Source organism: Ambystoma mexicanum, chromosome 3q (assembly GCF_040938575.1).
Source record: "Ambystoma mexicanum isolate Mex_15411 chromosome 3q, UKY_AmexF1_1, whole genome shotgun sequence".
Lineage (NCBI taxonomy): Eukaryota > Metazoa > Chordata > Amphibia > Caudata > Ambystomatidae > Ambystoma > Ambystoma mexicanum.
In genome coordinates, this window is record NC_090926.1 from 448604142 (window position 1) to 448618411 (window position 14270).

The window sequence follows — 14270 nt, forward strand, 5'->3', positions numbered from 1 at the left end:
ATCTCCTTTTCCAGGGTTTTCTCAGCACTGTTGATTAGGTTTTTGTCTAGGTCAGACAGCGGGGCAAACCTTTTGGAGACCTTAATATTACTTAGGATCTGCAGAGCGGTGTTGGGGGAGTGTTTTGGTGTTACTTACGCTCCATCCCTCTTCTCCTCCAGTGTGATATGCTGGCCTAGTTGTGTCTTTGTAAACCAATCCCTGGTGCATTTCAATTGCAAATAGGACCCTTTGACCCTCGTCTTGTTCAGGGTTTCCATATATAACCTTTGATTTACAGTCATAGAATTTCCAGCCAGTATTAGTTCCTTTTGCTTCTATATACCGGGACGCCCTCGGGAGGCTGAATGAGACAAAGTTGGTGAATCCCCTACTTGTGATTAATACCCATTCACATTGCTTCCAAATGGCATTACTGAGCGGCCTGTTGTGTGTCTCTCTTATGCAGGCCTCCTGGAAAAATTGTGACTCTCATTAATTTAGAGACAGCTTCTTGCATACAGCAGGTAAGCACTTATTGTAGAGAGCGGTTTTGCTTTTAGGATCAGGTGAATATTAAAAATCACAGAAAGAGAAAGTGGTCCATCCTAGAGTCCACGATTTGGCTGGCTACTACCAAAAGGTATGTAGTTAAGAATTACATCAACTGATGATATGAATAGCTAATGATACTATTAGACGTCCTATTGAAATCACATGTCGCACATCCACCCCATCCTAAAAGAATATATGTACTTATGTTAGAATTGTAGACACCAGAACACAGTGGGACTCTTTATGACCCTGCCGGTCCGGAAACAACTGTGGCGGTAAATCCGCCGCCACTGTTTCCGGACCAGCTGATTCTGAGTTCTGCAGGCGGGAGGTGTCACTTCCGCCAGGTATGACCTGGCGGGAGAAACGCCACCCACCTGCAGGCAAAAATGGTAACACTGGCTCTGTCATAGATGGAACCAGTGTTTCCATTGTCCCCTCTGGAATTACCAGGTCACCGTGGTTGTAATGCCCCGGTGATGCTGGCAATCACGGAGGCAGAATGGTATTTTGGGTCCGGTGGCAGCCTGCTGGGTTTTTCCGGCACGGCTACCACCGGACTCGTAAGGAGGCCCATTGGATTCTCATGAAAAAAAATGGGTCATGTCCTGATGAATGCCACAATTGGCAGGAGCACCACCTGATGCTCTTTAGACAGTGAAAACACAATGGGCCTCATTACAAGTTTGCTGGATCAGCAAACGACGAGTTCTGCGAGCGGTGCCGGTGCATCCGACCTCCCCATTTACATTGAGTCTAATGGGACACAAATGGGAATGGGGGAGTCATTTTTTACGGCGGTCGGGAATGGGCAATTAACGGGTCCGACAGGGCTGTAATGCCCTGTTAATTTCCCATTCCTGGGTGCCGGAAAATTCATGGCTCCGATGGCAGCCGTGCCAGTACTTACCAGCCCGTCTACCGCCAAAGTCGTAATGAGGCCCACTGTGTCGAATTTTAAGAAGCAATGAAGAGACTGCAAATATGGGGAAGGTCAAGAAAAAGGGACTAAGAAAGGTTTAGGTGTCCCCAGATGTGCCAGGGGCTGTTTGTTCTTTACACATATATAATTGTTCCAGTTTGTCTGGGATTTATGTTGAACAGAAGTGTCCATCTGATGAATTAATCAAACGTTTACCTATGTAATATGTCTAATTGTAAATGAACTGTCTATTAGTTCAAATATGTACATCACGTTTTGCATAGTTTTGAATTTTTGGTATATGAATAAAATAGTTTATTTTTGCATAATTGAGTGGTTAGGTATGATCAGGTGGAGATCGTGTGACATGGAGGCCTTTTGCTTAGTTCCTTTTGCGCCAGGGTCAAAGAGTAATTTGTCTGCTTAAGCTTCCCAGAATCGCCAGGTTTGGCGGCAATGCTGGCACTAGAAAGGATTGGTGCACTTGGAGCATTGAGGCGTGACTTGATTCCCACTTCATCGTGTGTGCAATCGTCCAGTAAAACCTCAGTTGATCTATGAGGATATTCACCTCTTTAAATGGGGCTATTAACTGAGCTGTTTTCTTTTTGGGGCCCTGATCATTTAAAAAGAAATCATATAAGTATCACAATCAGAAAAACTGGTCAGCGATGATAAAAATCACCAGGTATAAAAGTAAGGGCCAATGTTAAAAATGACAAAAGATAAGATGAAAAATTTTAGAAATTAGGTTACGAGGGAGGACCGACCAATTGCGAGGGGCAGCCTTCATGGGCGTAATTTTAGGGGGGACAGGGGTGTTTGTCCCCCCAACTTTCATGGCACACCATTTTGTCCCCATTCATTTGGCTGGGGCACCTTTTCTTCAGATGTCATGTCCCCCCCAACATTTTCAGCAAAGTTACTCCACTGGTAGCCTTAGTCGCCCGGCCCCCAAACATTGAACCAGGTGCAGTAGCTAGGGAGGTTCCAGCACAGTATTCCAGATTTGATAAACATAGGTAGCAAATTCGCCTCTGTGTCAACTCTAAGCCAGTCAAAGTTGTGCACAAGTTTTTGAATCAGCGGCAACGTGGCTCCTACTAGTCAATGTTTTGCTAAGCCACTGATCTGGCAATGTAATGGGAAGAGGGACAAGGCTTAAAGCTAGCAGTGAAGTCAACAAACCTCTTGCAGCCCCAATGGACCTATGGGGCTGTAGAACTGCTTGGTTCAGCGCTTACTTAAGTACAAGTGCAAGTAAATCCTGGGGAGGGCAATGGCAATACACTTCTGAATTTGCACCGAAGGTGTCTCGACTGTTAGCAGGGCACATTTCAGTCGGTCCCAGTGCTAGGTATGCCTGGTACCTTTGCAGGTATTCTATGATTTCCTTGACTCCTCTTTGTGTAGATAGACTAGAACAGGCACGATTAACTATGGATGCTTGTGAGCGATGCTTAAGTTTTGGCCTTTTGCAATGGCTTCCCTCCAAATTGTTGCTGATCCTCCCTTCTTCTGTGACGCAATCACAGTAAAAAAAAAGGTCCTTTTAAAGAGGACTGTAGCAAATGTCAACAACACTTTCAGCCCATAACAGCCTAGAACAGACACGCCTTTGTTAGCGTGGGTATCGCTGCACGGGTGAGCGGTCAGGGCTCATACGCTTCTCTTTCCTTCCTTCCTGGAGCAGTGGGGGGGCCACCAGCAGCGACACGGAAAGCGCAGCAAAGGGGCTCAGGCAGCCTACAACAACAGCCCCCTTGTCCCTATATTCTTCTCACATCATTTATATATTCTAAAAAGTGTAGATTTATTAACCACTTGGTTGTTAATGGTTTTATAAATAGATGTTTCCACTGGCTAAGGCTGTACTAAGTTACTCGGATCCATATTTCCTCAACTTGATAACTTAAACTAATCTCGGGGTTAACTTAGCCTAACATAACTATGCTCTAATGACATTCCTTGACGGTGTAGAACATGGAATTCTTCTTGTGTAAAAAGGGGCTCCTAATTTTTATACTACTGGGCCATGCATGTCATACGATTTGCTTGCACTTTTTTCTTAGGTGTTAAGTTCCTTTATCTCTCGCCATATAGTAAAAACGTTCATACCAAATAGTATTTTTGATATTGCAAATGCCACTAATAACTGAGCAGTTTTATTTATGGTTAACAATGATAATAACCCTTTACGTGCCAAAGGCGAGTATGCTCGCCCTTTTAGCATAGACTTGCATAATAACCTGGCACTTAAGAAATTCTGTTATTAATAGAATATATACTTCTCTAGTAAGAAAATATACTTTCTAATGGAAAATGTAAACCTGGCATACATAGGGTGACGACATGAATCAGTAAAAGAAAACAATGGTTGGGTTTATTTGTATAAAGCCATAATCATGAGAGACCCAACAGTAATCATTATCATCCAAAATTCATAGTGGACACTAACATGGGCAGATCACACCAATCCACAATCTGTAGTGGACACCAAAATTGTCAGAACCCCGCTGCCCACAATGCCCTTTTCCTGCTTCTGTTTTTCCTAGGTCTCCTCGGTCTTTCGTTTCATTTCCCTCTTCCGTTTGTTTTCCCTCGAGGTAAGAGCAGGAGGTACCACCTTCACAGAGTTCCCCAGAGGAGGGTGTAGATAGTTGGGTCACAGAATAACTCACACTTGCCACTTAAGAGTGTTTACTAACCATATCCTTGAGTTCAACCAGCATCACAACCATGGCATTGACAATGGGGCTACATTTTCTTAAGAAACGAATATGGTTGTCTTTGCACAGTTCGTCATGATTCTAAGGTTTCAGGTTCAATTTCAACCCAGGGGAGCGCACCTAGCATTTCATAAACTGCTTTCCAATTGCCCATGGCCTGATGCCCTCAAGGTACATTGCTTGGCCATTCATGTGTCCTCATTTACATTGCTTGGCCAATCATATGTCCTCATTTTCAGCTGCCATTATACAACGATTTACCACCATAATATACCTGGAACAATAAACGTCTATGAATGTCTTTTCAGTTCTCCTACACGGTAGGTGTGGCAACCTTCCTCACAAGGTCTGCAAACGTTGCAGTTAAGCTCCAAGCAAAGGCTGTCCAGCAATTCACAGCTTCTAGGCATTACACATTGTCCATGTTTTTTTGTTTAACATCGTCGTGATCCTGTTATAGTCAGTAGAATATCAGCAACCTATCTTTTGCATAGTTTTTTACTGCAGAGAAAGGAGCGCCCTTCCCATCTTGTCTGCCTTTTCCCTACCCAGTGACACACCACAGATTTCAATCTCCAAATCGCTCTTTGATTTACCATTATCTTCACTGCCTTGTACCTATCCCAGAAGTTGTTGTGTAAGGGAAATGTCTGGACAGTGTACCATGCTGCAGCAGGGTAGGTGTGGGTTTCTGCCCACCTTCAGATATCATTGCTGACATTTGCTCTGTGTTCAGGCAGCTCCACTCTCTAAGCATGATGAATGTTGACATGTGCGTGAACTGCCAAACGTTTTACTGGCTGTTTATTGTGGTTTTCTTCTGAAGAAGTGGTTCGGAAGTCCTACCCGAAAGAACTCTTTGGTTCTCTTTCTGGCCACACACTGTGGCTTTCACCAGTTCCCGAAAATCCCAGGATGTGAAGTAATAGATGAAGGGATCTATGCAGCTGTTGAGGGATCCTAGGCCAAGGGCAAGGGTGTACCAGTTGTAAAGCTGGTTCCGGCGTTCCAGAGAGTGGTCCATCGCCTGGTAGAAGTACAGGAAGTTACTAGGGGTGAAGCACAGAAGGAACGTGCCCAACACAAGGAGGATTAGCCAGATCACCCGGCGGTGGCTCCCTCTCTTGGATGCAAGGGTCAACAAGATGGAACCATTACAGAACAGTACAATTGCAAAGGGAATGACAAACCCCACAATAACCAAGCCCAACATGTAGTAGAACAGCCAGTCTTCTTTGTGGCACACAGTGGTGACATCATGACACGTGGTGATGGGCACATTTGAAAAAGTAATTGTCTGCTGGACCAAAAGAAAGGGGACTAGAGCTGCTGCCACAATGACCCAAACTCCCAAGGAAATGAAAAGTGACTTGCTCCACCCCCGCGCCCCTCTGGCCTTAAATGGGTGCACAAGGGAGAAGTAGCGGTCTACGCTGATGCACATGAGAAAGAGGATGGAACAGTACATGTTTGCATAGAAGAAGGCTGCAGTCATGCGGCACAGAGCCTCCCCAAAGTGCCAGTTGTTTCCAAGAAAGTAATAGGAGATTTTAAAGGGTAGCACCAAAATGAAGAAGAGATCAGCAGTTGCCAAATTCAGGAGGAAAAGGCTAGAAGGCACCTTCTTGATTTTGACAGCAAGGACCCAGATGGCCAGGCCATTAGCTGGCAGCCCGACGAGCAGCACAACAGAGTAGACAGTTGGAAGGAGGATGGTGGTCAAAGGTGAGGTGAGCCAATTTAGCTGGGTGGTGTTCAGGTGATGCTCTGTAGAGTTGCAGTTGTAATAATTATCAAGCTTGTGTCCGCTTCTTCCTCTGCGTGACGTAGGCTCTGAGGAAAGAGAACAGGGCAATCACTCAGCAGACAAGGAAAAAAGCCAGATGCAAGATCACATGAACCTTATGAACTGAACACAGTTCCATTTCCCCGTCAACCACTTCCCCACCCCGCTTTTCTTTTTTCATACAAATACATAGCCAACTCCACTGAACAGCATTGAGTAAGAGATTTTTTGGACCTGAGCGGGTGCGGGGGCTGAAGCCAGATTCAATAGGTAATCAGGTGGGGTCAACCGCCTCCTCCACAAGAGCCAACTCTGGGTAGTGTCATTGCCACATACATACCAGCAAAAAGGAGTAGGCGTAGACAGGGTATGCCATTAATTGACTTGTTCAAATTTTTGTATCATGATAAATAAAATAATTTGATACTTTTGTAAGTAATAGTGTTTTGCTCTCTGGATATCTCTTCAGTTTCTCGTAGACAGGGTAAGACCTGAGTGGACAAGGCCCACCCACACTTTGTATATGGCCACTCAGTCAGCAGATGAGCAGCAGAGGCCACTCAGTCAGCAGATGAGCAGCAGAGGTGGCTACGAGATGAAGGCACAACTGCTAAACCACCCATGCGATGAACCAGGAAGTTATCCCTGATTCTCCATGGAGTGTTGGAGCTCAAGGCCTCTGCCCGGAGAGCAGCGCTACGTCGAGTCTGGAGAGAAACCGGTATGAAAAACAATGTTTGTATGTGTGTGTGCAAGGATGTGTATGTATGCATGCCTGTGTTCATGTACGGGTACGGATATGACTCTCTAAGTGCACATGTGAGTGAGTTTGCCGCGTGAAGGTTCTGGGTGAGCATGTGAATTATTGGGAGGGAAGCTTTATGGTTGGGTGACTGGTGAATGAATGGATATGAATGTGGGTGGATGCAAGGCAGGGGCCCAGGGAGTATTGGCGCATAGATGTTTTCTTTCAGTGACATGACATGACATGTTTACTGCCATTTTTCGGCAAAGCTAACTTGGTGAATGTTATGATGTGGCAGAGGGGTTGGAGTGTACTAAAATGGGGCTGGCAGCCTGGAGGTTTTCCTACTGTGGGATGTCGTTTGTTACATGCATTAAGGGAAAAGCCAAAATGATGAGTGTTCTTACCTGGGGAAGGAGTGGCATTTGTGCAGCCAGCAAGAACATGCTTTCTCACTACAGCATGGACTTCATAACTGGCATTAAGAGCAAAGCCAACCCGATTAGTATTCTTACATGGGGCCAGCAAGGACATTTTCTTACTGTGGCATGGCATATGGTTACTGGCATTAAGAACAAAGCCAACAGAGGTTGTTACGTGGGGATACTGGCATATGACTGCAACCATCACCTAGATGCATAAGGGCTTTGCACGCTTCTACAAATGTAAAAATAAATGTATGAGGGGAGCCAACATGAACATGTTTTCTTATAGTATCATCACTGGCATTAAGGGCCCAAGCAATATAGGGTCTTATGTTGTAATACTAGTATATATTGGTGCAGCTAGCATAGACATATATGAGAGCAGTCAACGTAAAATTGTGTTTTTAACACTGGCAGAATAATGGCATAAATCTGTACAGTTACTAACCAAAAATAAATCTCTAATGATGATGTGCGGTGCGCAAAGGTATCTTGGTTGCTTTTCTTTGCTGCGTCATACCAAAACCTCGATTTAGACCCTCACTTTTCAATGGAGGGACCCTCAACATTTATTTTTTGCCTTCAAATGTAGTGGTTTCAGAAGAAGCGTGCAACTCTTGTTCAGTTTCCCTTGATTTTGTGCAGGAAGCTTGTTGCTTGGCACTAGAAATAATTCCTGCAAACAGGACCACAGCCCCGGAGTAATGCCGCCTCCAGCGTGTTGCTGCTCTCTAAGTGCTTACGGTACTTCACTGCGCAGAAATGAAACACCACCACTCTCAGGTGGTCAGTAATAGGTGCCCCCAGCCAGTGGTAGAAGTGTACCGAAAAATGTAGTGGAACTGTGGTCTCGGCAGGGGAGAGGGTAGGCAGAAGCATAGCGTAACATGTGATATGGTGTTGCGGCCGGGGCGTTCCAATAGTCTAAGTGGCTAGTAACTAAGTCTCCTATTACAACTTTACACTTGCAAGGGAAATGAATGGACAAACCCTCTATACAGGATTGTGAATATGGTTGTAAAAAGTAGAGGAATGGTAAAAAGAAAAAAGAAAAGTAGTGGAACACCGCTCCCGACCGTTCCCACTCACTTCGATCACTGCCCCCAGCTCATCTATAAGTTACAACTCTTGTGTAACCAACGGATGTTTTTCGATTTGAAATCTTTTCAAATGGCTTCAACCCCTGAGTTTCTGGTGGAGAAGTAACTTGTGATTAAAGGCTTTGTGGTCTCTTTAATGCATCAGACCTTGCTCCGAGTCCTCCTTGGCACTTGATGGCCCACTCGTTTATTTCCTGAACCTCCGCGTGTCTGTCACCATCACTCCGGGTGTTGGGGTAGTACAGCCCCCCCAGCTGCTCAGAGTTGCAACAGTGCCAATGCAGTGCAGCAGCAATGACAGTCGAGCACGGAGTACATGTACTGGGTGCATTGTACACGCTGGTGGAAGGGGAGATGTTTCACTGGGTCTCTCGGATGTTTCAGTCAAGTCCCTGTTGTGCCAGAGCAGGACCAGCACAGTGGTTCAGCCCAATCGCGAAGGCTTGCTGCATTCCAGTGACTATCACCACACGGCCTGGAGTTCAGTACCGGAATGATGGCTCGCCTCTGATACTTGTTGGATATCCCCACACTGCAGTGAATACCTGAACATGTATGCAAGAAGGAAGGCGCTGAAAGTCTTAAATCAGTGGAGAAAGGCGAGTCAGAGGAAAAAAAAAGAGAGAGTGAGAGAAAAAGAGTTTCTAGCTGATGCTTAAGCTGGGCAGAGGAAGCTGTTCTAAGCCTATTACGGACCTGCAGCATCTGGCAGGGACCGCAAGCATATGGTCCTGTTCTTGGTATATGGTAACATTGCATGGACATCTAAGACTGAATCTAGGCGTATGAAGCTGTTAATGGTATAAGAGCTTAAACCTGGGCATATTAAGCTGTTTTGGCAAGCGTTGGTAGTTCATGGCATAACCGGTGCTGTATACTTGTATGCGGCAGTGCAGGGGCATGTGAAGTGGAATCTTGGCATACGATAGGGGTAAATAGTCATATGGGGTAGGAAATTGTATTGTTATGTGTACCTGTCACTGGCCATGGGGATCAGCAGAAGAAATTAGACTGCTAAATGGGATATCCTTTTTGTTTACTAAACAATTAGCATTGGTGGGATGCCAGCCAATAGCAGAGGTTTCAAAAGAGCAATGGCATCTCTGACTATGAGAGTTCAAAGGCCCAAAGAAAAAGCAATCCCAGGAGGGGGAAATGTTCATTCGTAATGTAATGCAGGTCCAAGGCCCTGGGTCCAAGTGCCCTCATCTGCCACACTTTCTGGGCATGATTGTATCGTCCCAAACACTTCAAGCAAAGTCATTGAGAGTTTTGAGGTTTCCAAGGTCCAGGATCCTCCTGTCGTGGTATGTGACAGAGAACTGCCCCTCCCATTCTTTGTAACTTTATGTCCAGGTGATGGTTGATTTATTCCCGTTATGCCTTGGGTGGCGTTTCAGGCTGCAGTGATTATTGTCACTCCCCCTCCCAGCTATAGAGGGAATGTACACACATTTGCCAGTGACTCAAATCTGGCTCCTGCCAGCCAGGTGTGGGTCAGAACCCTCATCAAGTTGTAGGGAAAGGTCTTCCACTGTCACCACAGAGACTGGTTGAATTTCCTTAACTTCTGGCTGAGTAACGTTTTCTACCTCCTGTGTTATCAGTCCACCAGTCCTTGTGGTCCTTGTGAGCTTTCCCTCCTATAACTCCATTCTAAGCCTCAGGCTTCTGCCTCTCCCCTCTCTCACCTTGATCGCTACCTCCTTCAACTCCAGGCCCCCTCACTCATCTGCTTCTCCCCTCCCCCTACTTGATGGCTTGCTCTTCCTCATCCGCACCCACATGCTTCTTCTCTCCTCCCTCTCATTGATCACTCCCTCCTCCCACTCCAGCTTCTCCCTCACACTTGTAGAAGTTGATGAGGGCTCTGAATAGCTGGGGGGGCTTTGAATTACAGGGTCTTATTAGTTTAGTATGCGCGTGTAGTTTACGTAGCTGTAGGGTGAGTCACAGACAGAAATGCACAAGGCATATGTTGCCAATGCCACAGGCGTGGGCATGATGGAAACTACACAGAGGTCAGAAATACAAAGCACATGCTTAAAAGTGTTTATTAGTACAGGATGATATTCCAATCGACTGGCTTGCACTAAAACGAATACATATTAAAATGTCACCATAATTAATCCAACCCCAGTAACATGTACCATGTCCCTAACATTTAGTGCAAATTAGTCTATATGGAAATAACTTGAATCCAAATTTGAAATGCATGTGGCTCTGTTCAATGAGGTTTTAAACGTGCAGCATGAGCTTGTGTGGCAAGCTGAAATATGCGAAGGAGGGTATTGCTAAAGAAGGCCATTGTGTGTGCAGGAAATTCAGGAAGAGATGTAACTTATTGATCTCCAACAATAAAATCACGTGGGTTTCAGTGGTATGATCTGGTCAAGGGGAAGGGTTTCTTTTGATTGATAGGGAGAACTTATTAAAAGGGCTATGAGTGGGTGTAGTCAGGCAGACATCCTGGGACACTGTGCTGAGAGGGACGGTGATTAGCAGCAAGCTGGCAGAAAAGACAGACTGAGAGCCGTTTGATGGGCTTATCTACGCGAGTGCTTATCTACGCAACCACAGGGCAGACCTGGCGAGCAGACTGAGAGGGATTCCCATGTTCAGTTGAGCCAGGAATATCGCCAACTTCTAGGTAAATATAGGTCAAAAAGTGAGGGGGTTGGAGTGCCTGTCGATCAGCTAGTCAGGGATAGATCATTTCAAGTGTGGTGTTTTCAATATTAAAAGTGCATGCAATTCTAAATTTACATGAATGGCTTTACAGTTTTGTTTTTCTCAAATATAATTCTTGCCAAGTCCTTCACTTTCAAGGTCGGATGGGTAAGACTGGTCACAACTCATTCTATTTGTGAAATGTGCCATTGCTCAATGTAATACACTCATGCTGTGAAAAATGCCTTTTTTATAATTGATAAGTTTATCTGTCATGACAAAAACACACATCACAAAACTACTTGGTGTTCTGATGCATTTTTGGGGCAGTCGGTCATTTTATTTGAAGAGCACAGGGAGACAAGAAAAATCCCAAAGGGAAATAACTGCTGTAAATTATCTAGTTGGAAAACAAATGAATGTGTGGTGTTTCAATTTGTTGTTTATGATTTTTGCAATTCAGCCACAAAGGCAAACTGCAGCACTGTACATAAATTGCTGTGAGGAGAAAACTTACCCTCCTGAGTGTACAAATTCCAGTATCTTGTTAGAGGAAGTAACCCTGGTAAAAACTGTTGTTAGGCAATATTCTGAAGTTAGTCTCACAAATGTAAAAAGAGACACCCCAACGAATTACCACAAGAGATATTACCACCGTAAAATACCACTCTTTACCACATAATAAAATACCACAAAGTTAGGTATAAACAAAAAATATATCCCACACGCTTCTGCTTCTATCATCCCTTCCGTGATATCACATTTTTGCTCACGGGATTTCCAACAGGGGGGGCTCAGAGTTAAGAGTCTAATCCCTTCCCACACCACCTGAATTTCAAGGGTTTCGTTTCAATAAATCAGATCACCTTACCTCTCTCTTAACTAAACGATTTTAACTGAATTTCAAGGTTTTGTTATAATATAGTTTTGGTTGTGGCCACTGTACATTTTGCAAGAATGGTTTTAAAAAAGGCTTGGCCAGTGGCCCCAGCCCACTAGCCGATTCCCATATGCCTCTCTCTAGTATCTAACCAGATCCCACTAGCCATAGCCCGACTCCATGGCAGGTAGGCACAGGTGCACTGTGCTTTGGCCATTCCAGTGTCCCACTAGCCATGGCCTTTAGCAGTAGCTACAGTCCATGCTCCCCCAAATATTGAAAACAGAGCCAACTGCCTCAGAGTCCACTGGCCATGGCCTTAGGCGACATCCACTGCATGTGTTGGAACATGTATTCCAAAGCAACCTTGCCTAGTAGATGTGATCCCACCTCTGTGCAGGTTTATAAAAATAATGGCCAAGTTCTAGTGGTCCATAAGGTATTGATTATGCTAATTGTTTCCATTCTTTCTATTTTCACAATAAGTTTTCAACCTAACTCCATTGCGGCTTTCCTCTATTCCTGAGAATGTTATTCCAGGTAATCATTCCCACAGTGATGCAGAGTATGTTGTAATATGTTTGCCAATTCCTGCAGTGATGAAAAATACGCAAAAAACTCCCCATCCTCACTTGCACACACCATGTGTTCTGTCCTTTTTTCTTTGTCCCCCCACTCCTCTCCCTGACGTTCTCCCATTACCAGTTTCACTCTTTGGTCGGTGTGATGCATTTTCTTTTCCGAGCATGTCTTGTGATGTTACTGAGGTACTCTCCTGAGATTCTTGCAGGATTTCCCCCCGGTAAGCCAACATTTTCTCTCCAAAACAGGCTCTCCAGCTCAGCCCAAACTCCCTCACTGAAAATGTGGTCCTCCTTCCCACTCCCCATCTGTAGCCTGTTATGAAGGCACCCCTTTGCCCCTCTTCCAAATATCCTTTTGAGCACTTTAAGAAAAAAAAAAAAGACGGCATTTCATGTCAACAAAAGCCTCTCTGTGACAAAGCACCATGGGAAATATATAAAGGTTTTTCAGGAGCAAGGGGCACCACCTTCTCCATTGCATTTTTTAAATAAATACTGGAGAGATTTACCCCAAATCACCAAAAGGCACATCTGAAACACTTTGTGCTCAAGTTGTTTTTTTATCTGGTGCAAATCTGTCGATCGGGTGTTGATTGAAAGGATATTTAGTCCATGGCAAAATAAATGGGGCTGAGCTGAAAACAGCGTTACTTTGTTTTCTTTATAACTTTTCCACCTTTTAATGAATTGTCCCCAAAATGTTCACTTTCGAGGGGCCGGGGACGATTTCATCCAAATCTGTGCAGCAAGTCAAACGTTATTACTATTAGAATTTGGGGAAAACTTTATGTAAACAAGTTATATATACAGTCAGTGAAAAAAAAACCTTGCTGAAGTAGACGTGATCCAATCTAACGCAGCAAAAGCCTTGAAATTCAGCAATTGCATTTCGAGCAAGTCCACCTTAACTATGCGCCCCCTGTTGCACAGCCTATGACCACAAGGATTATATCACAGATGACATCACTAATGACATCACTTGTGACATCATACATGACATCAGTGATAATATCATCAAATGTGACATTACTGATTAAATAAGTTAGAATATCTTTGTTGACCTCATTTGATACATATTTTATTACACTTAATAATAAGAACATGAAATGGAACAGTACACTGATACATAAGTATGATGTGATTACGTGTGGCGGATTCATTTGTAATACTTATAAACTTTCAAATACAAATATGTAATGTTATCCAAATGGTTTGAATTTCATGTATTAGTAAACAATTACAATACTTAATTGCAGGGAAAGTACCCGATTCTGGTAAATCTATTGCAGGTATTTCAAACATAATATAATAATATATGTAGTAGTACAAAATAAAACAACAATAGATGGAACTAGAACTTATTTTAATAATAAGTATTATGAAAATAGTCAATGTTCACATTTAAATTTACAATTCTCCTCACTGTAATAGCATGGCGACTGTATATGTTGCACCAATAGGTTTTATTGGGGCCCACTAGCCATAGCCTTTGGGTATGGCCAGTGGCCACTGTCTTTGGCCGTGGCCTTTGTACAAGTTGCACCAATAGGATTATTTCAAGCCCACTAGCCATGTCCTTCGGCACAGAGACCCCTGCCAAGGAGAGGAGAGGACTGCAGGTGCAAAAATATGTTTTTTATTTCACCCTCTCCCCATTCTCGCGGGATTCCCGATGATGGCAACACACTAAACATACAGCGGCATTGCACTACACATGTCTGCTGGGTTCTCCCGGTATTCCCCAATAACGCTAAAAAATCCAAAACACTTCACTTTCCTCAGAAGCACTCACCAAATCCCCCCTCCTCTTTCCATGGTCCCCTCACTCCCCTCAATTGCTTTTTTCCTTCCTGGCTCTCTCCTGGCCACTACCCCCTGTCACTGGTTGGTTTGTG

At 44.3% G+C, this 14270-nt stretch overlaps 1 protein-coding gene across 1 annotated transcript in view; it reads right to left on the minus strand.

The window, feature by feature from the left end:
- Positions 1 to 3817: 3817 nt before the first annotated feature.
- LOC138582657 (proteinase-activated receptor 3-like) overlaps positions 3818 to 14270 on the minus strand; it is a 67587-nt gene continuing 57134 nt past the window's right edge. Inside the window, exon 2 of the mRNA XM_069654126.1 lies at positions 3818 to 6018. Within this exon, the coding sequence (XP_069510227.1) occupies positions 4979 to 6018 (1040 nt within the window). The 3' untranslated portion in view covers positions 3818 to 4978. The remainder of the gene's footprint in view (positions 6019 to 14270) is intronic.